We start from the raw sequence: 23,230 nt of genomic DNA on the forward strand, positions 1-23,230 counted from the left end.
ATCATACAATGATGGAAAGACCTGTGTGTTGTCCGTGTTAATGCAGATAGAGAAGAGCTCCAACTTCTTAATCATAGCCTCAATTTTGTCCCGCACATTGAACATAGTTGCGGAGAGTCCCTGTAATTCTAGATTCAGATATTTCAGGCGAGAAAAAACATCACCCAGATAGGCCAGTCGTGTGAGAAACTCGTCATCATGCAAGCGGTCAGACAAGGGAAAATTATGGTTAGTAAAGAAAACTAAGCTCGTTTCTCAATAAAAAAAAAACTTGTCAATACTTTTTCCCTTGATAACCAGCTGTATATAACCTTCTGTGTATTGTAAAAGCATTACATGGTCACTGCCCATATCATTCCATAATGCAGAAAATACATGAGAGTTCAGGGGCCTTGCTTTAACAAAGTTAACCATTTTTACTGTAGTGTCCAAAACGTCTTTCAAGCTGTCAGGCATTCCCTTGGCAGCAAGAGCCTCTCAGTGGATGCTGCAGTGTACCCAAGTGGAGTCAGGAGCAACTGCTTGCACGCGCATTACCACTCCACTATGTCTCCCTGTCATGGCTTTTGCACCATCAGTACAGATACCAACACATCTTGACCACCAAAGTCCATTTGATGTCACAAAGCTGTCCAGTACTTAAAAACTCTCCTGTTGTCCTGGTTTCCAGAAGAGGATGTCTTCCTTAATTGACCCCCCATAAATGTAACGGACATATACCAGGAGCTGTGCCAGGCCTGCAATGTCTGTTGACTCATCCAGCTGTAACGCATAGAATTCACTGGCTTGTATGCGAAGCAGTAATTGTTTCAAAACATCTCCTGCCATGTCACTGATGCATCGTGATACAGTGTTGTTTGATGAAAGAATTGTCTGTATAGTTTTTTGGGCCTTTTCCCCCAGCATTGTCCCAGCCATATCCGGAGCAGCAGGAAGAATTAAGTCCTCCATAATAGTATGGGGCTTGCCTGTCCTAGCCACTCGGTAGCTCACCATATAAGACGCTCTTCTTATTAATGGTATCTGTTGCTTTTATACACGTCTTACTACACGAAAGTTGTTTTAATTCTCGCTCAAAAAACTCCCGTGGCTTATTTTTCAAATTGGCATGTTTCGTCTCTAAATGTCTGCGCAAGAGTGAAGGTTTCATCGAGTTGTGAGATAGTACTTTTGTACTTTTGCACATTTAACACATTTAACACTGTGGCTCTGCAAAGGCACTACCCCCAATATAAGTGAACCCCAAATCAATGTAGTTCTCATCATATTTGCGCCTCTTCGATGGTCCAACGTCCCTGTCTGTTGTTCGGTGCTTTCCTGGGTAAGGGGGCAGTAGCTCTTCTGGTGCATCAAATTCACAACTGTCAGTGTCCATGCTAGCTGGGCTAGCAACAAATGTAGAATTACTGATGCTAGCATTGGATGTGCTCGTTGAAACAGAACAACTTGTGTCATCAACAGGCGCAGGTGTAGTACTGCTGCTGGTAGCAGTACTACAGGTAGAGCTGGTATGTGTCTCTATGGACACAGGCCTAACGTTTTTTAACCATTCATCCATTTTCTAGCAACCTGAATGAGCAGCAGCTATGTTTGGCTACATACGGACCGTTAGTGGAATTCCTGCGAAAGAGTAACGGTAAATGTGATTGGATGTTAATTATTTGACTAAGCTACATGTATTTGACATTGTGCTGTTATTTTGCTGAACACTAGATGGTTTCATTTAATTTTTGGCAGTGAAACGAGGCTACTCAGGCGAGAAAAATACATCACCCAAATGTGTAGCCCCGTTGGAAGATCTAAATGGACTGTTTCAAAATGTGAATCACATTTTTATTTGGCGTACCACCGACGGAATTGCGCGTACCCCCAGTTTGGGAATAGCCGGCCTACAGTATCGAAGACTGGGCATTAATATAGAGTTGGTCCCCCCCCTTTGCTGTGATAACAGTCTCCACTCTTCTGGGAAGCTTTCCACCAGATGTTGGAACATTGCTGCGCGGATTTGCTTCCATTCAGCCACGAGCATAATGAGGTCCGGCACTGATGTTGGGCGATTAGGCCAGGCTCAAAGTCGGCGTTCCAATTCATCCCAAAGGTGTTTGATGGGGTTGAGGTCTGGGCTCTGTGCAGGCCAGTCAAGCTCTTCCACACCGATCTCAGCAAACCATTTCTTTATGAACCTTGCTTTGTGCATGGGGGCATTGTCATGCTGAAACAGGAAAGGGCCTTCCCCAAACTGTTGCCACAAAGTTGGAAGCACAGAATCGTCTAGAATGTCATTGTATGCTGTAGCGTTAAGATTTCCCTTTCCCTAAGGGGCCTAGCCCGAACCATGAAAAACAGCCCCAGACTATTATTCCTCCACCAAACTTTAAAGTTGGCACTATGCATTGGGGCAGGTAGTGTTCTCCTGGCATCTGCCAAACCCAGATCCATCCGACAGATGGTGAAGTGTGATTCAACACTCTAGAGTCCAATGGCGATGAGTTTACACCACTGCAGCCAACGCTTGGCATTGCGCATGGTGATCTTAGGCTTGTGTGTGGCTGCTCGGCCATGGAAACCCATTTTATGAAGCTCCCGACTAACCGTTCTTGTGCTGACATTGCTTCCAGAGGCAGTTTGGAACTGGGTAGTGAGTGTTGCAACCGAGGACAGACAATTTCTACACTCTACGCGCTTCAGCACTCGGTGGTCCTGTTCTGTGAGTTTGTGTGGCCTACCACTTCGTGGCTGAGCCGTTGTTGCTCCCAGACCACGCCACAATAACAGCACTTACAGTTGACCGGGGAAGCTCTAGCAGGGTAGAGATTTGAAGTACTGACTTGTTGGAAAGGTGGCATCCTATGACGGTAGCACTTTGAAAGTCACTGAGCTCTTCAGTAAGGCCATTCTACTGCCACTGTTTGTCTATGGAGATTGCATAGCCATGTGTTCGATTTTAAACACCTGTCAGCAACAGGTTTGGCTGAAATAGCCTAATCCACTCATTTGAAGGGGTGTCCACATAGTTTTGTGTATATATAGTGGATTTTCAAAGAAGTTTGGATCGTCATTTTTCGGTCCTTATAGATTTGAAACATAACTGTTAATCATCAAGTAGTATATTCAAGGCAATCCATCTTACTTCACAATCGATTTTAACATATTGTACCTCAAGATCCAAATTGTTTTTGAGTAGGATCATAACACCTTTTGAATTTCTTTACCCACCGACTGCAATAGATTTTACCATCCCATTATTTTTCCCAGGACACTTCATTAAAGATATTGAATGAGTTTCCTGAAGACAAAATACGTAATCCTTGTCCTTCAGCCATGTAAAAATGGTTATTTTCTTATTATCAGCCTAAACAGTGGAACTATAGCAAGCTATAATTAATACACTGATTACCATGATGGGTTACATTTTAAGATACTCATCCCTGTCCTTACCACCATTTTGAGATACTTCTCCATACTAACTCTAAGTAGACCTCCAGTTGTCCTCCAATACTCCTCCCACAAAAACAATAACGCATAATATTGAGATGGGTCTTCATATATATTTTCTCTTTTTGACTCACCGTACATTATGTAAGGTGTTGATACACTACATAAACAGCTACAATGAAAATAGTATTGATCAACCCTTAAGCTTCTAACTGGGCATGTATTCACAAGACATAAAGAACAAATACAAATCCCTCATGTTCCTCTTTCACCTCCTCCCCTTTCCCCTTTGATGCTTCTTGCATGAATCTGTCCTGTACTGATGCACCAGTGAGAGAGCGACCTTATTGGTGCCTCTGTAGTAGTCATTCCCTTTAATGCAGTTTATTGGTCAGTGACTGTCTCTATTTAATACAAATAAAAAATATATATTGTCTTGGCCAAACTTAATTGTGCTCTAATCAACCACAAATGTACTATTTTAAATAAGGTGTGTATAAAAAAAACAAATATAACTATCTAATAACACGATTCATGATTCCATTGATAAGTCCAATATACACTCAGTGGGCAATTTATTAGGTACACCCAGTACTGGGTTGGATCCCACTTTGCCTCCAGAACAGTCTGAATTCTCTATGGGCTGGAAATGTTGCTCAATTGGTATAAAGGGACCTAACGTGTGCCAGGAAAACATTCCCTACACCATTACACCAGAGCCACCAGCCTGTACCGTTGACACCAGGCAGGATGGGGCCGTAGACACATGCAGCTTACGCCAAATCCTGATTCTGCCATCAGCATGATGCAAAGGTACCGGGATTTGTCAGACCAGCAATGTTTTTCCACTCCTCAATTGTCCAGTGTTGGTGATCGGTTGCCCACTGGAGCCTCTTCTTGTTTTTAGTTGATAGGAGTGGAACCCGGTGTGGTCATCTGCTGCAATAGCCCATCCGTGACAAGGACGAATTGTGTGCAGGACAGCATCTCGGAACACACCACTGTTGTACATGCTTGTTTATTTGCCTGTTTGTGACCCCCCTGTTAGTTTGCACGATTCTTGTCATTCTCCATCGAACATCTCATCAACAAGTTGTTTTTGCCCACAGGACTGCTACTGACTGGATGTGTGTGAAAAGCCCAGGAGGCCGGCCGCTTCTGAGATACTGGAACTGACGCGCCTGGCACCGACGATCATACCACGCTCAGTCGCTTAGGTCACTTGTTTCGCCCATTCTAACGTCCTTTCGAAACAGTAACTGAATGCTTCAATGCCTGTCTGCCTGCTTATATAGCAGGCCTCGGCCAAGTGACTACAGTTGAAGTCAGAAGTTTACATACACCTTAGCCAAATACATTCAAACTCAGTATTTCACAAATCCTGACATTTAATCCTAGTAAAAATTCTAGGATCACCACTTTATTTTAAGAATGTGAAATGTCAGAATAATAGTAGAGTGATTTCTTTCATCACATTCCCAATGGGTCAGAAGTTAACATACACTCAATTAGTATTTGGTAGCATTACCTTTAAATTGTTTAACTTGGGTCAAACGTTTCGGGTAGCCTCCCACAAGCTTCCCACAATAAGTTGGGTGATTTTTGGCCCATTCTTCCTGACAGAGCTGGTGTAACTGAGTCAGGTTTGTAAGGCCTCCTTGCTTGCACACACTTTTTCAGTTCTGCCCACAAATTTTCTATAGGATTGAGTTCAGGGCTTTGTGATGGCCACTCCAATACCTTGACTTTGTTGTCCTTAAGCCATTTTGCCACAACTTTGGAAGACCCATTTGCGACCAAGCTTTAACTTCCTGACTGATGTCTTGAGATGTTGCTTCAATACGTCCACATCATTTTCCTTCCTCATGAAGCCATCTATTTTGTGAAGTGCACCAGTCCCTCCTTCAGCAAAGCACCCCCACAACATGATTCTGCCACCCCCGTGCTTCACGGTTGGGATGGTGTTCTTCAGCTTGCAAGCGTCCCCCTTTTTCCTCCAAACATGATGATGGTCATTATGGCCAAACAGTTCTATTTTTGTTTCATCAGACTAGAGGACATTTCTCCAAAAAGTACGATCTTTGTCCCCATGTGCAGTGCAAACCGTAGTCTGGCTTTTTTATGGCGGTTTTGGAGCAGTGGCTTCTTCCTTGCTGAGCGGCCTTTCAGTTAATGTCGATATAGGATTCATTTTACTGTGGAAATGGATACTTTGCTGTTGTTCTGGGATTGATTTGCACTTTTCGCAACAAAGCACATTCATCTCTAGGAGACAGAACGCGTCTCCTTCCTGAGCGGTATGACGGCGGCGTGGTCCCATGGTGTTTATACTTGCGTACTATTGTTTGTAGAAATGAATGTGGTACCTTCAGGTGTTTGGAAATCCCAAGGATGAACTAGACTCGTGGAGGTCTACAATTGTTTTTCTGAGGTCTTGGCTGATTTCTTTTGATTTTCCAATGATGTCAAGCAGAGGCACTGAGTTTGAAGTTAGGCCTTGAAATACATCCACAGGTACACCTCCAATTGACTCAAATTATGTCAATTATCCTGTCAGAAGCTTCTAAAGCCATGACATAATTTTCTGGAATTTTCCAAGCTGTTTAAAGGCACAGTCAACTGAGTGTATGTAATCTTCTGACCCACTGGAATTGTGATATACTGAATTATAAGTGAAATAATCTCTGTAAACAATTGTTGGAAAAATTACTCGTGTCATGCACAAAGTAGATGTCCTAATCGACTTGCCAAAACTATAGTTTGTTAACAAGAAATTTGTGGAGTGGTTGAAAAACAAGTTTTAATGACTCCAACCTAAGCGTATGTAAACTTCCGACTTCAACTGTATCTGTAGGAGTGAACAATTGTTTTGAAAGGGGTGGTGCACTTAATAACCTGGACACTGAGTGCATATTGCCCAACTAGGACGGAATGAGATACTTTTTTCTTCAAATTCCTTTATTATTATAATTGTTTTTGTTGTTTTTTGAGCGTTTGAAGTAAATATAGTAAATATTATGAATGAGCCCTGTCTAGGTCTGCTTCTGCCTTCTGAGACACTTCAAATCAAATTGTATGTGTCACATGCGAATACAACAGGTGTAGACCTCACAGTGAAATACTTACTTACAAGCCCTTAACCAACAATGCAGTTAAGGAAAATAACTGTTGAGTAAAAAATAGATAAATAAAATACCAAAGAACAAAAATATATATTTTCACATTAAAATATATATTGAATTTGTCCTGGCCAGTGTGATAGACCTACCTCTTGTTTTTTTAAAGCCAACGTAAAGCCAACAAAGGAAAAACAACAACAAACACTTGTCATCACTGTGTTAATTGAAAATAAAATGAATTTGATTATTTAGGAATTAGGCATCTATATAGTATATTAATTCGTTCAACTGTCCATATAATTCTCCAATCAAATAAATGCAAACAGATGCATGGCTACAACCAGTGAAGTAGCCTACAGTTCTATTATATGGCACACAACCACCTGTGGGGCACACTGTTTTCCTCCCACAGGGGGACAAAACGGGCAGCTCATAATGACTTGTAACATCAATGCAATATAGGCACCAGTAGAGCCAAAGCGAGTGCGTCCATTTATCGGCTACATGTTCAGTTGGCCTAACTACATTTCTTGTACATTCCACCTTGGGATTCAGTGAATTCATCTTTCATGCATCTTTCTTTCGACACCAAACCCACCACTGGTGTGCGTGGGCAAAGAGCTCTATCTTCATGTCATCTAACAAATGTAAATGCGTGGAGATTGCTAAACAGCATTGGCACTTGGATTGGAATCAGATGACATGAAAATAGCTATTTTTTACATACAATGTAGCTCAGTATTTGTATTATTTATACAGTCTTTTCCCTCATCTTTATCAAGGGTGCCAATCATTTTTGACCTGATTGTATGTCCCTCAGAGCATTCATGCATGCATATGTGAACCTGGAAACGTGATACTAACATACATCATAAGTAAGTAGCCTTGGACAAGACTTGGCTTGTGCAAGCCTGAACAGCTCATAGGAGCAGGAGCCTATTTACTGTTTTTGTAGCGTGAGAATGCTTGATTACCATTACTCCCAATCTACAGTGCATTTGGAAAGTATTCAGACCTCTTGACTTTTTCCACATTGTTACATTACAGCCTTACTCTAAAATTGATTCAATAGTTTTTCCCCCCTCATCAATCTACACACAATACCCCATGATGACAAAGCAACAACAGGTTTTTAGACATTTACCCCCCCCCAAAAAAATATAGATTATATATTAGATTATATAATATACATAGGTGTTCAGACCCTTAACTCAGTACTTTGTTGAAGCACCATTGGCAGTGATTACAGCCTCGAGTCTTTTTGGGAATGACACTACAAGCTTGGCACACCTGTATTTGGGGAGTTTCTCCCATTCTTCTCTGCAGATCCTCTCAAGCTCTGTCAGGTTGGACAGGGAGCGTCGCTGCACAGCTATTTTCAGGTCTCTCCAGAGATGTTGGATCGGGTTCAAGTCCGGGCTCTGGCTGGGCCACTCAAGGACATTCATAGACTTGTCTCCTGTGTTGTCTTGGCGTAGTGAACCGTCGCCCCAGTCTGAGGTCCTGAGAACTCTGGAGCAGGTTTTCATCAAGGATCTCTGTACTTTGCTCCGTTCATCTTTCCCTCGTTCTGGACTAGTTTATCCAGTCCCTGCCACAGAAAAACATCCCCACAGCATTATGCTGCCACCACCATGCTTCATCGTAGGGATCGTGCCAGGTTTCCTCCAGACGTGAGGATTGGCATTCAGGCCATAGAGTTCAATCTTGGTTTCATCTGACCAGAGAATCTTGTTTCTCATGTTCTGAGAGTCCTTTAGGTGCCTTTTGGCAAACTTCAAGCGGGCTGTCATGTGCCTTTTACTGAGTGGATTCCATCTGGCCACTCTACCATAAAGGCCTTATTGATGGTGTGCTGCAGAGATGGTTGTCCTTCTGGCAGGTTCTCCCATCTCCACAGAGGAACTTTGGAGCTTTGTCAGAGTGATCATTGGGTTCTTGGTCACCTCCCTGTTGAAGGGCCTTCTCCCCTGTTTGCTCAGTTTGGTCTGGCGGATAGCTCTAAGTAGAGTAACTTCTTCCACTTAAGAATGATGGAGGCCACTGTGTTCTTGGGGATCTTCAGTGCTGCAGAAATGTTTTGGTACCCTTCCCCAGATCTGTGCCTCGACACAATCCTGTCTTGGAGCTCTATAGACAATTCCTCTGACAAACACTGTCAACTGTTCAACCTTATATAGACAGGTGTGCCTTCTCAAATCATGTCCAATCAACTTACCACAGGTGGACTCCAATGAAGTTGTTGAAACATCTCAAGGATGACCAATGGAAACAGGATGCACATGAGCTCAATTACGAGTCTCATGGCAAAGGATCTGAATACGTATGTAAAAAACGTTTTTTTTTTTGCAAAAATGTCTAAACCTGTTATCGCTTTGTCATTATGGGGTATTGTGTGTAGATTTTCCACATTGATGAAAAACAGGCTGTAATGTAACAAGGGGAAGGGGTCTGAATACTTTCCGAATGCATTGAATCTCTAATGCTGAGAGCCAAGCAGAGATGCATTGGGTCCCATTTTTACAGTATTTGGTACGACTCGGCAGGGGATCTAACTCCCAACCTTCAAATCACAAGTTGGTTTGCATACTGTGCATACAGTGGGGGAAAAAAGTATTTGATCCCCTGCTGATTTTGTATGTTTGCCCACTGATAAAGAAAGGATCAGTCTATAATTTTAATGGTAGGTTTATTTGAACAGTGATAGACAGAATAACAACAAAAATATCCAGAAAAACGCATGTCAAAAATGTTATAAATTGATTTGCATTTTAATGAGGGAAATAAGTATTTGACCCCCTCTCAATCAGAAAGATTTCTGGCTCCCAGGTGTATTTTATACAGGTAACGAGCTGAGATTAGGAGCACACTCTTAAAGGGAGTGCTCCTAACCGCAGCTTGTTACCTGTAAAAAAGACATGTCCACAGAAGCAATCAATCAATCAGATTCCAAACTCTCCACCATGGCCAAGACCAAAGAGCTCTCCAAGGATGTCAGGGACAAGATGGTAGACCTACACAAGCCTGGAATGGGCTACAAGACCATCGCCAAGCAGCTTGGTGAGATGGTGACAACAGTTGGTGCGATTATTCGCAAATGGAAGAAACACAAAAGAACTGTCAATCTCCCTCGGCCTGGGGCTCCATGCAAGATCTCACCTCGTGGGGTTGCAATGATCATGAGAACGGTGAGGAATCAGCCCAGAACTACACGGGGAGGATCTTGTCAATGATCTCAAGGCAGCTGGGACCATTGTCACCAAGAAAACAATTGGTAACACTATGCCGTGAAGGACTGAAATCCTGCAGCGCCCGCAAGGTCCCCCTGCTCAAGAATACATATACATGCCCGTCTGAAGTTTGCCAATGAACATCTGAATGATTCAGAGGACAACTGGTGAAAGTGTTGTGGTCAGATGAGACCAAAATGGAGCTCTTTGGCATCAACTCAACTCGCCGTGTTTGGAGGAGGAGGAATGCTGCCTATGACCCCAAGAACACCATCTCCACCGTCAAACATGGAGGTGGAAACATTATGCTTTGGGGGTGTTTTTCTGCTAAGGGGACAGGACAACATTTACATTTTACATTTTAGTCATTTAGCAGACGCTCTTATCCAGAGCGACTTACAGTAGTGAACACATACATTTCATACAATTTCATACATATCATACATTATTTTTCTGTGCTGGCCCCCCGTGGGAATCGAACCCACAACCCTGGTGTTGCAAACACCATGCTCTACCAACTGAGCTACAGGGAAGGCTATCACCACATCATTTGACGGGGCCATGTACTGTCAAATCTTGGGTGAGAACCTCCTTCCCTCAGCCAGGGCATTGAAAATGGGTCGTGGATGGGTATTCCAGCATGACAATGACCCAAAACACACGGCCAAGGCAACAAAGGAGTGGCTCAAGAAGAAGCACATTAAGGTCCTGGAGTGGCCTAGCCAGTCTCCAGACCTTATTCCCATAGAAAATCTGTGGAGGGAGCTGAAGGTTCGAGTTGCCAAACGTCAGCCTTGAAACCTTAATGACTTGGAGAAGATCTGCAAAGAGGAGTGGGACAAAATCCCTCTTGAGATGTGTGCAAACCTGGTGGCCAACTACAAGAAACGTCTGACCTCTGTGATTGCCAACAAGGGTTTTTTGCCACCAAGTACTAAGTCATGTTTTGCAGAGGGGTCAAATACTTATTTCCCTCATTAAAATGCAAATCATTTTATAACATTTTTGACATGTGTTTTTCTGGATTTTTTTGTTGTTATTCTGTCTCTCACTGTTAAAATAAACCTACTATTAAAATTATAGACTGATCATTTCTTTGTTAGTGGGAAAACATACAAAATCAGCAGGGGATCAAATACATTTTCCCCCACTGTAGCTGAAATTATTATTAATTCAAGTGCTGTCTGTGTACATTTATCTGGCACTAAATGGAATAGAAACAGCTGATTGGCATGGCCTGCATGTTCCACTCCAGGATTACAACTTCCTGTTTTGACCTCCCAATAAACCCCCCAAAACCCTTCAGTTGAAAACGAGCTCACCCGATGACATGTTTGATGGGGCGGGGGTGGAACAGGATGAGACCTTCAAACTTTTTCTAAACAAACTGACTGTTAACCATTTCAGCAGCTAACAGGAAGCCGTGGTCGATGGCTTCGGTATGGGGGGGGAAATGAGAGCGAGCCGATAGGGGCTACACACAGAAAACCAATAGTAGTCTCTAGCTGTGATAGGTTTTCTGATTTTTAAACAAAGATTTCTCAAAATGACAAAAACTCACCCAATGAGAGGCAAGAGGCAGAGAAGGAAGAAGAGTCTTCCAAAAACAGAGCAACATGGATATTCAACTAAATGAACATAATGGATATGCCCCACTGACAAAAAATGCAGCAGTCGTCACTCTTAGGGTTCTACGGTGTGATCAGACAGAACATCTGCAGACCAGTCCTCCACAAAGAGCTGATTTCCTGTTTTTCCATTGATAACACAATATAGGGTATTCATACAACTTGAAGGGTATTCATAAGATTTATATGAGGACCAGTAGAGATTTGATTCATATTCTTTATATACACAGACGGTCAATAACCCATGCAAGAAGTAGTAGTTATCTGTTATGGTTCAAGGCATTCAACTACTCTTCTCTCTGAGGTTTCTAAATTCACCCAAACATACACAGGGTTGAGCCATTGGCAATGTCTGTTTGAGCAAACAGAGGCTCCTTTCAGCATTGCACAAAGAGCCAGGCATGCATTAGGGTATGTGACTGTTAAACTGCAAACACTTCACTATACCTGACCACACACACCATGTTGCCCACATTGTGTTGTTAGTTTACATGCCATCCGTGTAAAGAGCATTTTGAAGAAGTCCAGGCGACTGCTCCATGAGCAGTGAAGAGAAAACAGAGAGACAGAGAGCGAGAGACACAGAGAGAGGTGAGAAAGCAGACACCACCAATAGGATATTTTAGATGAAGGTAATGTAGTTCCAAGGACCCTGGCTGCAATTTAATGCAGGCCTATGTCAGTGAAGCATCGTTTCTGTGGAGGTCAAGGCTTCACTTGTGAAAACAGAAGGCGTGTAGATGCAAACACACACTACATTAGAGGTCGACCGATTACTATTTTTCAACGCCGATACCGATTATTGGAGGACCAAAAAAAGCTGATACCGATTAATCGGACGATTTTTATATATATAAATATTATATTTGTAATAATGACAATTACAACAATACTGAATGAACACTTATTTTAACTTATGATAATACATAAATAAAAATCTATCTAGTCTCAAATAAATAATGAAACATGTTCAATTTGGTTTAAATAATGCAAAAACACAGCGTTGGAGAAGAAAGTAAAAGTGCAATGTATGCCATGTAAAAAAGTTTACATTTAAGTTCCTTGCTCAGAACATGAGAACATATGAAAGCTGGTGGTTCCTTTTAACATGAGTCTTCAATATTCCCAGTTAAGACGTTTTAGGTTGTAGTTATTATAGGACTATTTCTCTCTATACCATTTGTATTTCATATACCCTTGACTATTGGATGTTCTTATAGGCACTATAGTATTGCCAGCCTAATCTCGGGAGTTGATAGGCTTGAAGCCATAAACAGCGCAATGCTTGAAGCACAGCGAAGAGCTGCTGGCAAATGCAGGAAAGTGCTGTTTGAATGAATGCTTACGAGCCTGCTGCTGCCTACCACCGCTCAGTCAGACTGCTCTATCATATATCAAATCATAGACTTAATCATAATATAATAAAACACACAGAAATACGAGCCTTAGGTCATTAATATGGTAAAATCAGGAAACTATCATTTAAAAAAAAAAACATTTATTATTTCAGTGAAATACGGAACCGTTCCGTATTTTATCGAACAGGTGGCATCCATAAGTCTAAATATTGCTGTTACATTGCACAACCTTCAATGTTATGTTAGAATTATGTAAAATTCTGGCAAATTAATTACGGTCTTTGTTAGGAAGAAATGGTCTTCACACAGTTTGCAATGAGCCAGGCGGCCCAAACTGCTGCATATACCCTGACTGTGCTTGCACAGAACGCAAGAAAAGTGACACAATTTCACTAGTTAATATTGCCTGTTAATATTAATTTCTTTTAACTAAATATGCAGGTTTAAAAAATATATGTGTATTGATATTAAGAAAGGCATTGATGTTTATGGTTTGGTACACATTGGTGCAATGACAGTGCTTTTTTCGCTAATGCGTTTGTTAAATCATCACCCGTTTGGCGAAGTAGGCTGTGATTCGATGATAAATGAACAGGCACCGCATTGATTATTTGCAACGCAGGACAAGCTAGTTAAACTAGTAATATCATCAACCATATGTAGTTAACTAGTGATTATGTTAAGATTGATTGTTTTTTTATAAGTTTAATGCTAGCTAGCAACTTACCTTGGCTCCTTGTGGAGTACAATGTAATCGGCCATAATCGGCATAAAAAAAAATGAAAACTTGAAATCGGCCCTGCTGATTAAATCGGTCGACCTCTACACTACATGTTAATGTATGTAAATTGTAGTTTTTTCTGTAATGTCTTTTTCGTTATACGTCGGACCCCAGTAGGTGACATAAGGAGAAAGATACATTGTCTCAGCAGATTGCTTTGGACACCACAAAGTAGTGTCACTAGGTTGTTAGCAACTCACACCCATGTTAACACTTCTCAGGGTGAATATTATATGATGACAATGTGACCCAGACACGTTAATGGCCAAATAGGTTTTGGTACTTTTCAGTAACTGTATTATTGGATAGGAGCTCAGCAAGGTTGGCAATCAACCTTATTCAACCGTATGGAATGACGCATTTTAAGCCTTTAAACCTAAGATGGTAGGCTAACTAAATTGCTACAAGTTTCTTATATAATTTTATGTATGAGGTGGATCAGCCTGGTCTCATAGACCAGTAGTGGTAAAATGGCACTGAAGAGGATGGTTGACGTTTTTTTGCGTTGTTTGTAATTTATTTAACTTATTTGTACATAATGTTGCTGCTACCGTCTCTTATGACCAAGACATCAAAAATGGGATTACTCACCACGAACTGGAAGAAGCTTTTTCCTTTAACGAGTCCGATGAGAAAGATATACTGGGAACAGGCCCAGATCCACGTAATTTGTGTGAAGAAAAGACGGAAGAAAAGAGGACGCAGATCAGGCTGCCTTTTGAGAATCTGTAGGCGAGCGAGTAAAGTCCCATTGCCATCAATTCTACTTGCTAACATGCAATCATTGGAAAATAAAATGGATGACCTACGATTATCCTACCAACGGGACATTAAGAACTGTAATATCCTATGTTTCACCGACTCGTGGCTGAACGACGACACCGACAATATAGAGCTGGAGGGATTTTCAATGCACCCGCAGAACAGAGAAGCTGCGTCTGGTAAGACAAGGGGTGGGGGTGTGTGTCTTTTTGTCAATAACAGCTGGTGCGCGATGTCTTATAGTAAAGAAGTCTCGAAGTATTGCTCGCCTGAGGTAGATAAGATATGATAAGCTGTAGACCACACAATCTACCAAGAGAGTTCTCAGCTATATTACTCGTAGCCATCTATTTACCTCCACAGACCGATGCTGGCACTAAGAGCGCACTCAACCAACTCTATAAGGCCATAAGCAAACAAGAAAATGCTCACCCAGAAGCAGCACTTCTAGTGGCCGGGGACTTTAATGGAGGCAAACTTAAATCAGTTTTACCAGCATGTCACATGTGCAACCAGAGGGGGGGGGGAAAAAAAAAACTCTAGACCACCTTTACTCCACACACAGAGATGCATACAAAGCTCTCCCCCACTCTCCATTTGGCAAATTAGACAAAAATTATATTCTCCTGATTCCTGCTTACAAGCAAAAACTAAAGCAAGAAGCACCAGTGGCTCGCTCAATACGGAAGTGGTCAGATGACGCGGATGTAACACTACAGGACTGTTTTGCTAGCATACACCGGAATATGTTCCGGGATTCATCTAATGGCATTGAGGAGTATACCACCTCAGTCATCGTCTTCATCAATAAGTGCATCGACGACATCCTCCCCACAATGACCGTACGTATATATCCAAACCAGAAGTCATGGATTACAGGCAACATCCGCATCGAGCTAAAGGCTACAGCTGCCACTTTCAAGGTGCGGGACACTAATCTGGACGCCTATAAGAAATCCCGCTATGCCCTCAGATGAACCATCAAACAAGCAAAGCATCAATACAGGATTAAGATTGAATCCTACTACACGGGCTCTGACGCTCGTCGGATGTGGCAGGGCTAGAAAACTATTACGGACTACAAAGGGAAACCCAGATGCGAGCTGCTCAGTAACGCGAGCTTACCAGATGAGCTAAATGCCTTTTATGCTCGCTTCGAGGCATGCACGAGAGCACCAGCTGTTCTGGATGACTGTGTGATAACGCTCTTGGTAACCGATGTAAGCAAGACCTTTAAACAGATCAACATTCACAAAGCCGCGAGGCCAGGTGGATTACCAGGACGTGTACTCAAAGCATGCTGCGGACCAACTGGCAAGTGTCTTCACTGACATTTTCAACCTCTCCCTGACTGAGTCTGTAATACCTACATGTTTCAAGCAGACCACCATAGTCCCTGTGCCCAAGGAAGCGAAGGTAACCTGCCTAAATGATTATCGCCCTGTAGCATTCACGTCGGTAGCCATGAAGTGCTTTGAAAGGCTGGTCATAGCTCACAACAGCATCCTCCCAGATACCCTAGACCCACTCCAATTCGCATATTGCCCCAACAGATCCACAGATGACGCAATCTCAATCACACTCCACACTGCCCTTTCCCACCTGGACAAAAGGAACACCTATGTGAGAATGCTGTTCACTGACTACAGCTCAGCATCCAACACCATAGTGTCCATAAGGCTCATCATTAAGCTAAGGACCCTGGGACTAAACACCTCCCTCTGCAACTGGATCCTGGACTTCCTGACGGGCCGCCCCCAGGTGGTAAGGTTAGGCAACAACACGTCTGCCACGCTGATCCTCAACACTGGGGCCCCTCAGGGGTGTGCACTTAGTCCCCTCCTGTACTCCCTGTTCAACCACGACTGCGTGGTCAAACACGACTCCAACACCATCATTAAGTTTGCTGACAACACAACAGTGGTAGGCCTGATCACCGACAACGATGAGACAGCCTAAAGGGAGGAGGTCAGAGAACTGGCAGTGTGGTGCCAGGATAACAACTTCTCCCTCAATGTGATAAAGACAAAGGAGCTGATCATGGACTACAGGAAAAGGCGGGCCGAACAGGCCCCCATTAACATCAACGGGGCTGTAGTGGAGGGGGTCGAGAGTTTCAAGTTCCTTGGTGTCCACATCACCAACGATCAATCATGGTCCAAACACACCAAGACAGTCATAAAGAGGGCACGACAAAACCTTTTCCCTCTCAGGAGACTGAAAAGATTTGGCATGGGTCCCCAGATCCTCAAAAAGTTCTACAGCAGCACCATCGAGAGCATCCTGCCTGGTTGCATCACCTCCAGGTATGGCAACTACTCGGATTCTGACCGTAAGGCGCTACAGAAGTTAGTGCATATGATCCAGTACATCACTGGGGCCAAGCTTCCTGCAATCCAGGACCTATATAAATAGGCGGTGTCAGAGGAAAGCCCATAAAAATGTCAGAGACTCCAGTCACCCAAGTCATAGACAGTTTTCTCTGCTTCTGCATGGCAAGAGGTACCGGAGTGCCAAGTCTAGAACCAAAAGGCTCCTTAACAGCTTCTACCCCCAATCCATAAGACTGCTGAACAATTAATCAAATGGCCACCGGACTATGACATTGACCCCCTCCCCTCCATTTATTTTGTACACTGCTGCTACTCGCTGTTAATCTATGCATAGTCACTTCACCCCTACCTACATGTACAAATTACCTCTGACCTGTACCCCCGCACACTGACTCGGTACCGGTACCCCCTGTATATAGCCTCGTTATTGTTATGTTATTGGGTTACTTTTCATTATTTTTTACTTCAGTTTATTTGGTAAACATTTTCTTACCTCTTCTTAAACTGCACTGTTGGTTAAGGGCTTGTAAGTAAGCATTTCACGGTAAGGTCTACACTTGTTGTATTCGGTACGTGACAAATAAAGTTTGATTTGATTTAGACTGAACATAGTAAACATTCAAATTAGTATGATGTGTTACGTTTGGTATGGTTACATAAGACAGAAGGTTACTTAAGGCAAAAAATGAAAGGAGGGTCATTGGTCAGGGTGGATGGGTGGGTGTATAATGTGAACGTCTAGCAAGAGCACTCCCTTTAAGAGTGTGCTCCTAATCTCAGCTCGTTACCTGTATAAAATACACCTGGGAGCCAGAAATCTTTCTGATTGAGAGGGGGTCAAATACTTATTTCCCTCATTAAAATGCAAATCAATTTACAACATTTTTGACATGCGTTTTTCTGGATATTTTTGTTGTTATTCTGTCTCTCACTGTTCAAATAAACCTACCATTAAAATTATAGACGGATAATGTATTTGTCAGTGGGCAAACGTACAAAATCAGCAGGGGATCAAATACTTTTTTCCCCTCACTGTACATACCATGAAACATGACATACATACTAAAAGGAGTATCTTGTTTACATAGAGAATAATATGAAATGCTCTGGGACCAGGTTGCAGAGGTGGATTGACTGACTGAATTGTTGAATGCTTGTTGACAATTTTCTTAACTTCAGTGTTGTAGTCAGTAGACATAAATTACTTTACCTATGCAGTTTATATTCTGCATGCTGCTGCCTGCAGATAGACACCTCACTCCACTCCATTCACAGCCTACACTGTCCCTTACAAAAATATATAGCACTTTTGAAACTGAAGTAAAAGTGCAGTAACTGCAGTCCACTGTAGTATTTTGGACACAGTAATTGCAGAATAACTGCAGTTGCACTGCAAAATTAGTTGTAAAAAAAAGTTTGCAGTATTTGCAGCATAGTGCAGTTAACTCCACTTTAACTGCAGTTATACTGCATTATACTACAGTTAAACTGCACTCTGACTGCAATCTTTTTTCGTAAGGAGTTGGTGAGGCTAATTGTGTTCATCTTACATTTCACGAACCAGCCTAAAACGCTGACATACACAGTCCAAAAATAGCCCAACGAATCTTACCATAAATCCCGGAGGTTCGGTCAAGTCATCCGTGGGAATAGTTAGAAGTAGAATGGCTACAATCCCAAACAGTAATAGCGCAACCGTGGCGAAAATATGACAGCGTCGCTTTGCCATTGTTAAAAATTGAGCGGTGCTCTTCTTTCAGATGAAATCCACAGTGCGTGCGCTGCCTGATTTGGCAGTGAAGGCAAGAGAGTTTGGATAACAGCTTGAGGTAACTACACAATGGGTTTGGCTTCATACAACGCATAATTTAAGTCACTTCGGCATGACTTGCAATTACTTATTTACTTCCCATCACAAAACCCCACAGATAGAACCATTTGGTAGTAGGGCTGGGAAGTGCCTCACAATAAGATAATCACTTTTACTTTGGCGATACCATATGTATTGCCATTCTACATGTATCACGATTCTATGTGGGTTGTTCCAAAAATTAGGTGCCTTTTGAGTTGTGTAAATTGGTGGGGGAAAAAACGTTTATTTCACGGAATTTAAATTGCAGTTAAAATCTTGCACACTGAAAAATATAAACTCAACATCAAATCAAACTATGTCACATACCCGAATACAACAAGTGTAGACCTTACCGTGAAATGCTTACTTACAAGCCCTTAACCAACAGTGCAGTTCAAGAAGAGTTAAGAAAATATTTACCAAGTAAAGTAAATAATAAAAAGTAACCCAATAACATAACAATAAGGAGGCTATGTACAGGGGGTACTAGAGGTCGACAGATTATGATTTCAACGCTGATACCGATTATTGGAGGACCCAAAAAAGCCGATACCGATGAATCTGCCGATTGTTTTATATATATATATATATATTTGTAATAATGACAATTACAACAATACTGAATGAACACTTATTTTAACTTAATACATAAATAAAAATCAATTTAGTCTCAAATAAATAATTAAACATGTTCAATTTGGTTTAAATAATAGTGTTGGAGAAGAAAGTAAAAGTGCAATATGTGCCATGTAAAAAAGCTAACGTTTAAGTGCCTTGCTCAGAACATGGGAACATATGAAAGCTGGTGGTTCCTTTTAATATGAGTCTTCAATATTCCCAGTTAAGAAGTTCTAGGTTGTAGTTATAAGACGATTTCTCTCTATACCATTTGTATTTCATATACCTTTGACTATTGGATGTTCTTATAGGCACTATAGTATTGCCAGCCTAATCTCGGGAGTTGATAGGCTTGAAGTCATAAACAGCGCAATGCTTGAAGCATAGCGAAGAGCTGCTGGCAAATGCAGGAAAGTGCTGTTTGAATGAATGCTTACGAGCCTGCTGCTGCCTACCACCGCTCAGGCAGACTGCTCTATCAAATCATAGACTTAATTATAATATAATAAACACAAAGAAATTTGAGCCTTTGGTCATTAATATGGTCAAATCCGGAATCTATCATTGAAAACAAAACGTTTATTCTTCAGGTGAATAATGGACCCGTTCTGTATTTTATCGAACGGGTTGTATCCATAATATTGCTGTTACATTGCACAACCTTCAATGTTATGTCGGAATTATGTAAAATTCTGGCAAATTAATTACGGTCTTTGTTAGGAAGAAATGGTCTTCACACAGTTCGCAACGAGCCAGGCGACCCAAACTGCTGCATATACCCTGACTCTGCTTGCACAGAACGCAAGAGAAGAGACAATTTCCCTAGTTAAAAGAAATTAATGTTAGCAGGCAATATTAACTAAATATGCAGGTTTAATTTTGATTTTAAGAAAGGCATTGATGTTTATGGTTAGGTACATTGGTGCAATGACAGTGCTTTTTTCGCGAATGCGCTTGTTAAATCATCACCCGTTTGGTGAAGTAGGCTGTGATTCGATGATAAATTAACAGGCACCGCATTGATTATATGCAACGCAGGACAAGCTAGATAAACTAGTAATATCATCAACCATGTGTAGTTAACTAGTGATTATGTTAAGATTGATTGTTTGTTGTTTTTTATAAGATAAGTTTAATGCAAGCTAGCAACTTACCTTGGCTCCTTGCTGCACTCGCGTAACAGGTGGTCAGCCTGCCACGCAGTCTCCTCGTGGAGTGCAATGTAATTGGCCATAATCGGCATCCAAAAATGTAGATATCCGATTGTTATGAAAACTTGAAATTGGCCTTAATTAAATCGGTCGACCTCTAGGGGGTACCTGTACCAAGTCAGTGTGCGGGGGTACAGGTTTCAAAGATTTTACTGAGTTACAGTTCATATAAAGAAGTCAGTCAATTAAAAATAAATACATTAGGCCCTAATCTATGGATTTCACATGACTGGGAATACAGATATGCAAATATAGAGGTGTGGATCAGAAAACCAGTCAGTAGCCTCCCGTGTGGCGCAGCGGTCTAAGGCACTGCATCGCAGTGCTTGAGGCGTCACTACAGACCCGGGTTTGATCCAAGGATGTCCTTGTCGATTTGGGGCTCTAGCGACTGCTTGTGGCGGTCTGGGCGCATGGATGCTGACTTTGGTCGCCAGTTTGGTGCAGCTGGCTTCCGGGTTAAGTGAGCAGTGTGTCAAGAAGCAGTGCGGCTTGGCGGGGTCGTGTTTCGGAGGACGCATGGCTCTCGACCTTCGCCTCTCCCGAGTGCGTTTGGGAGTTGAAGCGATGGGACAAGACTAACTACCAATTGGGGAGAAAAAGTGGTAAAAGTACAAAAAATAAATAAATAAAACCAGTCAGTCTCTGGTGTAACCACCATTTGCCTCATGCAGCCCACACGTCCTTCACATAGAATTAAATAAGGCTGTTGATTGTGGCCTGTGGAATGTTGTCCCACTCCTCTTCAATGTCTGTGCGAAGTTGCTGGATATTAGCGGGAACTATAACACGCTGTCGTCAAGTCGAGCCAGAGCATCCCAAACTTGGGAACTTTTTATTCAGCTCATGAAATATGCAACCAACACTTTACATGTTGTGACGACCCTCCCACTCTGTCTGCTGTATTTTCTCTCTTTGCTCTTGTTCCTCATTAGGATGCCAGTGGGCGGAGTTGGAAGGGTCGTCAGCTAGATGGGAAACACCTGGGCTCAGGTGTGTCCCAGGATAAAGACACCTCTTCCACAGTCATTGGAGAGACTCTCTCCATGCAGACATCTTGTTTTTGGTTGTGCTAGTTATGGTATCTAATAAATATATATTTTTGATACTCCTTGTCTCCACGTTGTCTCCCTTTTGTTGCGAACTCTGAGCCGGTTCGTAACAAGTGGGGGCTCATCTGGGATCTTGAACTTGTGTTTGGGAGAAAACGTGGAGGTATGTTAAATTGAGGTGCTTTGTTTGTTAGTTTGAGTTTGGTGCTCAGTACTGGTTGCCTTTGTTTGTTTGGTTTGTGTGCTGGGTTGGAGAGAGTACATTGGTTAGTTTCCAGGCCCTGCCTAGCCTGGAAACGCTTGTTCTACTCGCTGTTGGGACATCGGTCTGAGGAGGTGAGTACAATCAGCTGTGTATCTCGGGAGATTTGGATAGGGTAGTGAAACTTACTACCCGGAGCTATAGCCTTTTTCCCCTGATAGGCTTAGCGACGTGTTTCATTTTTGGAATATGTTGGGCATTGTTAATGTTTGTTATTTTTGTGTGGTGTCTGTGGACTGAGCAGTTGTCTCGGGAGCACATCCGTGGCTTGGTGGAATCTACCAGCGTGCTGGGGGTTACTTCCTTGCCAGCGGGCTACAGTGCATAATTACCCACCGCAAATCTGCATGAAGACTAGGGTTGAGTTATTGTAGGTTTTGGGGAAGCTCCATATCTCATCTCTTTTTTGTGGTGCCCGGTGTGATTGTATTCTCTTGTTGTGGTCTGGTGTGCTCAACTGAACCGTTGGAGTGACTATGAACCGTTGGAGTGACTATGAACCGTTGGAGTGACTATGAACCGTTGGAGTGACTATGAACCGTTGGAGTGACTATGAACCGTTGGAGTGACTATGAACCGTTGGAGTGACTATGAACCGTTGGGAAATGACTGAACCGTTGAGAAGTGACTATGAACCGTTGGGAGATGTTGTTTGTAGCTGATACGGTCTCGTGTGCCCTGTTCCTGAGTGTTATGTGACTGACCATTGTTTGGTTTTGTCATGTTCTAACTTTCCTGTCTGTTCCCTCCTGGTCTTGTGTTCTCCTTTCCTCTTAAATGTTGCTTCCTGTGCGCAAAGGTTGCTGAGGTCTGGGGAGAAGGAGGTTGGCTGGGGCACGTGGAAGGTGAACATGTAACCTCTCGTAAATTTGGGACGCAGAGGCCTGTGTCAATTTGGGACGCAGAGGCCTGTGTCAATTTGGGACGCAGAGGCCTGTGTCAATTTGGGACGCAGAGGCTGGTACGTTGTTCCGGGGCCCTTGTTGGTCCCCGGTTTTATGGGGGGGTGTGTGACGACCCTCCCACTCTGTCTGCTGTATTTTCTCTCTTTGCTCTTGTTCCTCATTAGGATGCCAGTGGGCGGAGTTGGAAGGGTCGTCAGCTAGATGGGAAACACCTGGGCTCGGGTGTGTCCCAGGATAAAGACACCTCTTCCACAGTCATTGGAGAGACTCTCTCCATGCAGACACCTTGTTTTTGGTTGTGCTAGTTATGGTATCTAATGAATATATATTTTTGATACTCCTTGTCTCCACGTTGTCTCCCTTTTGTTGCGAACTCTGAGCCGGTTCGTAACAATGTTGTGTTTATACTTTTGTTCAGTGTAGATGCTACATCCATTTTTGGCCCTATAAATTATTGATATGTAGCCTACCCATTGATACTTGAAGTACATAACTTATTATATTGCACAGGGTGGGGTTGAGACCCAGGGCCTCCAGCTTGATGATGAGCTTGGAGGGTACTATGGTGTTGAATGCTGAGCTGTAGTCAATGAACAGCATTCTTACATAGGTATTCCTTTTGTCCAGATGGGATTGCGTCGACCTGTTGGGGCAGTATGCAAACTGGGTCTAGGGTGGCCGGTA

At 42.6% G+C, this 23,230-nt stretch overlaps 1 protein-coding gene across 1 annotated transcript in view; it reads right to left on the reverse strand.

The window, feature by feature from the left end:
• LOC115204127 (ectonucleoside triphosphate diphosphohydrolase 2) overlaps positions 1–18,611 on the reverse strand; it is a 37,536-nt gene extending 18,925 nt beyond the window's left edge. The window contains exon 1 of the mRNA XM_029769456.1: positions 18,259–18,611. Within this exon, the coding sequence (XP_029625316.1) occupies positions 18,259–18,375 (117 nt within the window). The 5' untranslated portion in view covers positions 18,376–18,611. The remainder of the gene's footprint in view (positions 1–18,258) is intronic.
• Between the last annotated feature and the right edge of the window lie 4,619 nt (positions 18,612–23,230).

The sequence above is a fragment of the Salmo trutta genome, chromosome 12, assembly GCF_901001165.1.
Source record: "Salmo trutta chromosome 12, fSalTru1.1, whole genome shotgun sequence".
NCBI lineage: Eukaryota > Metazoa > Chordata > Actinopteri > Salmoniformes > Salmonidae > Salmo > Salmo trutta.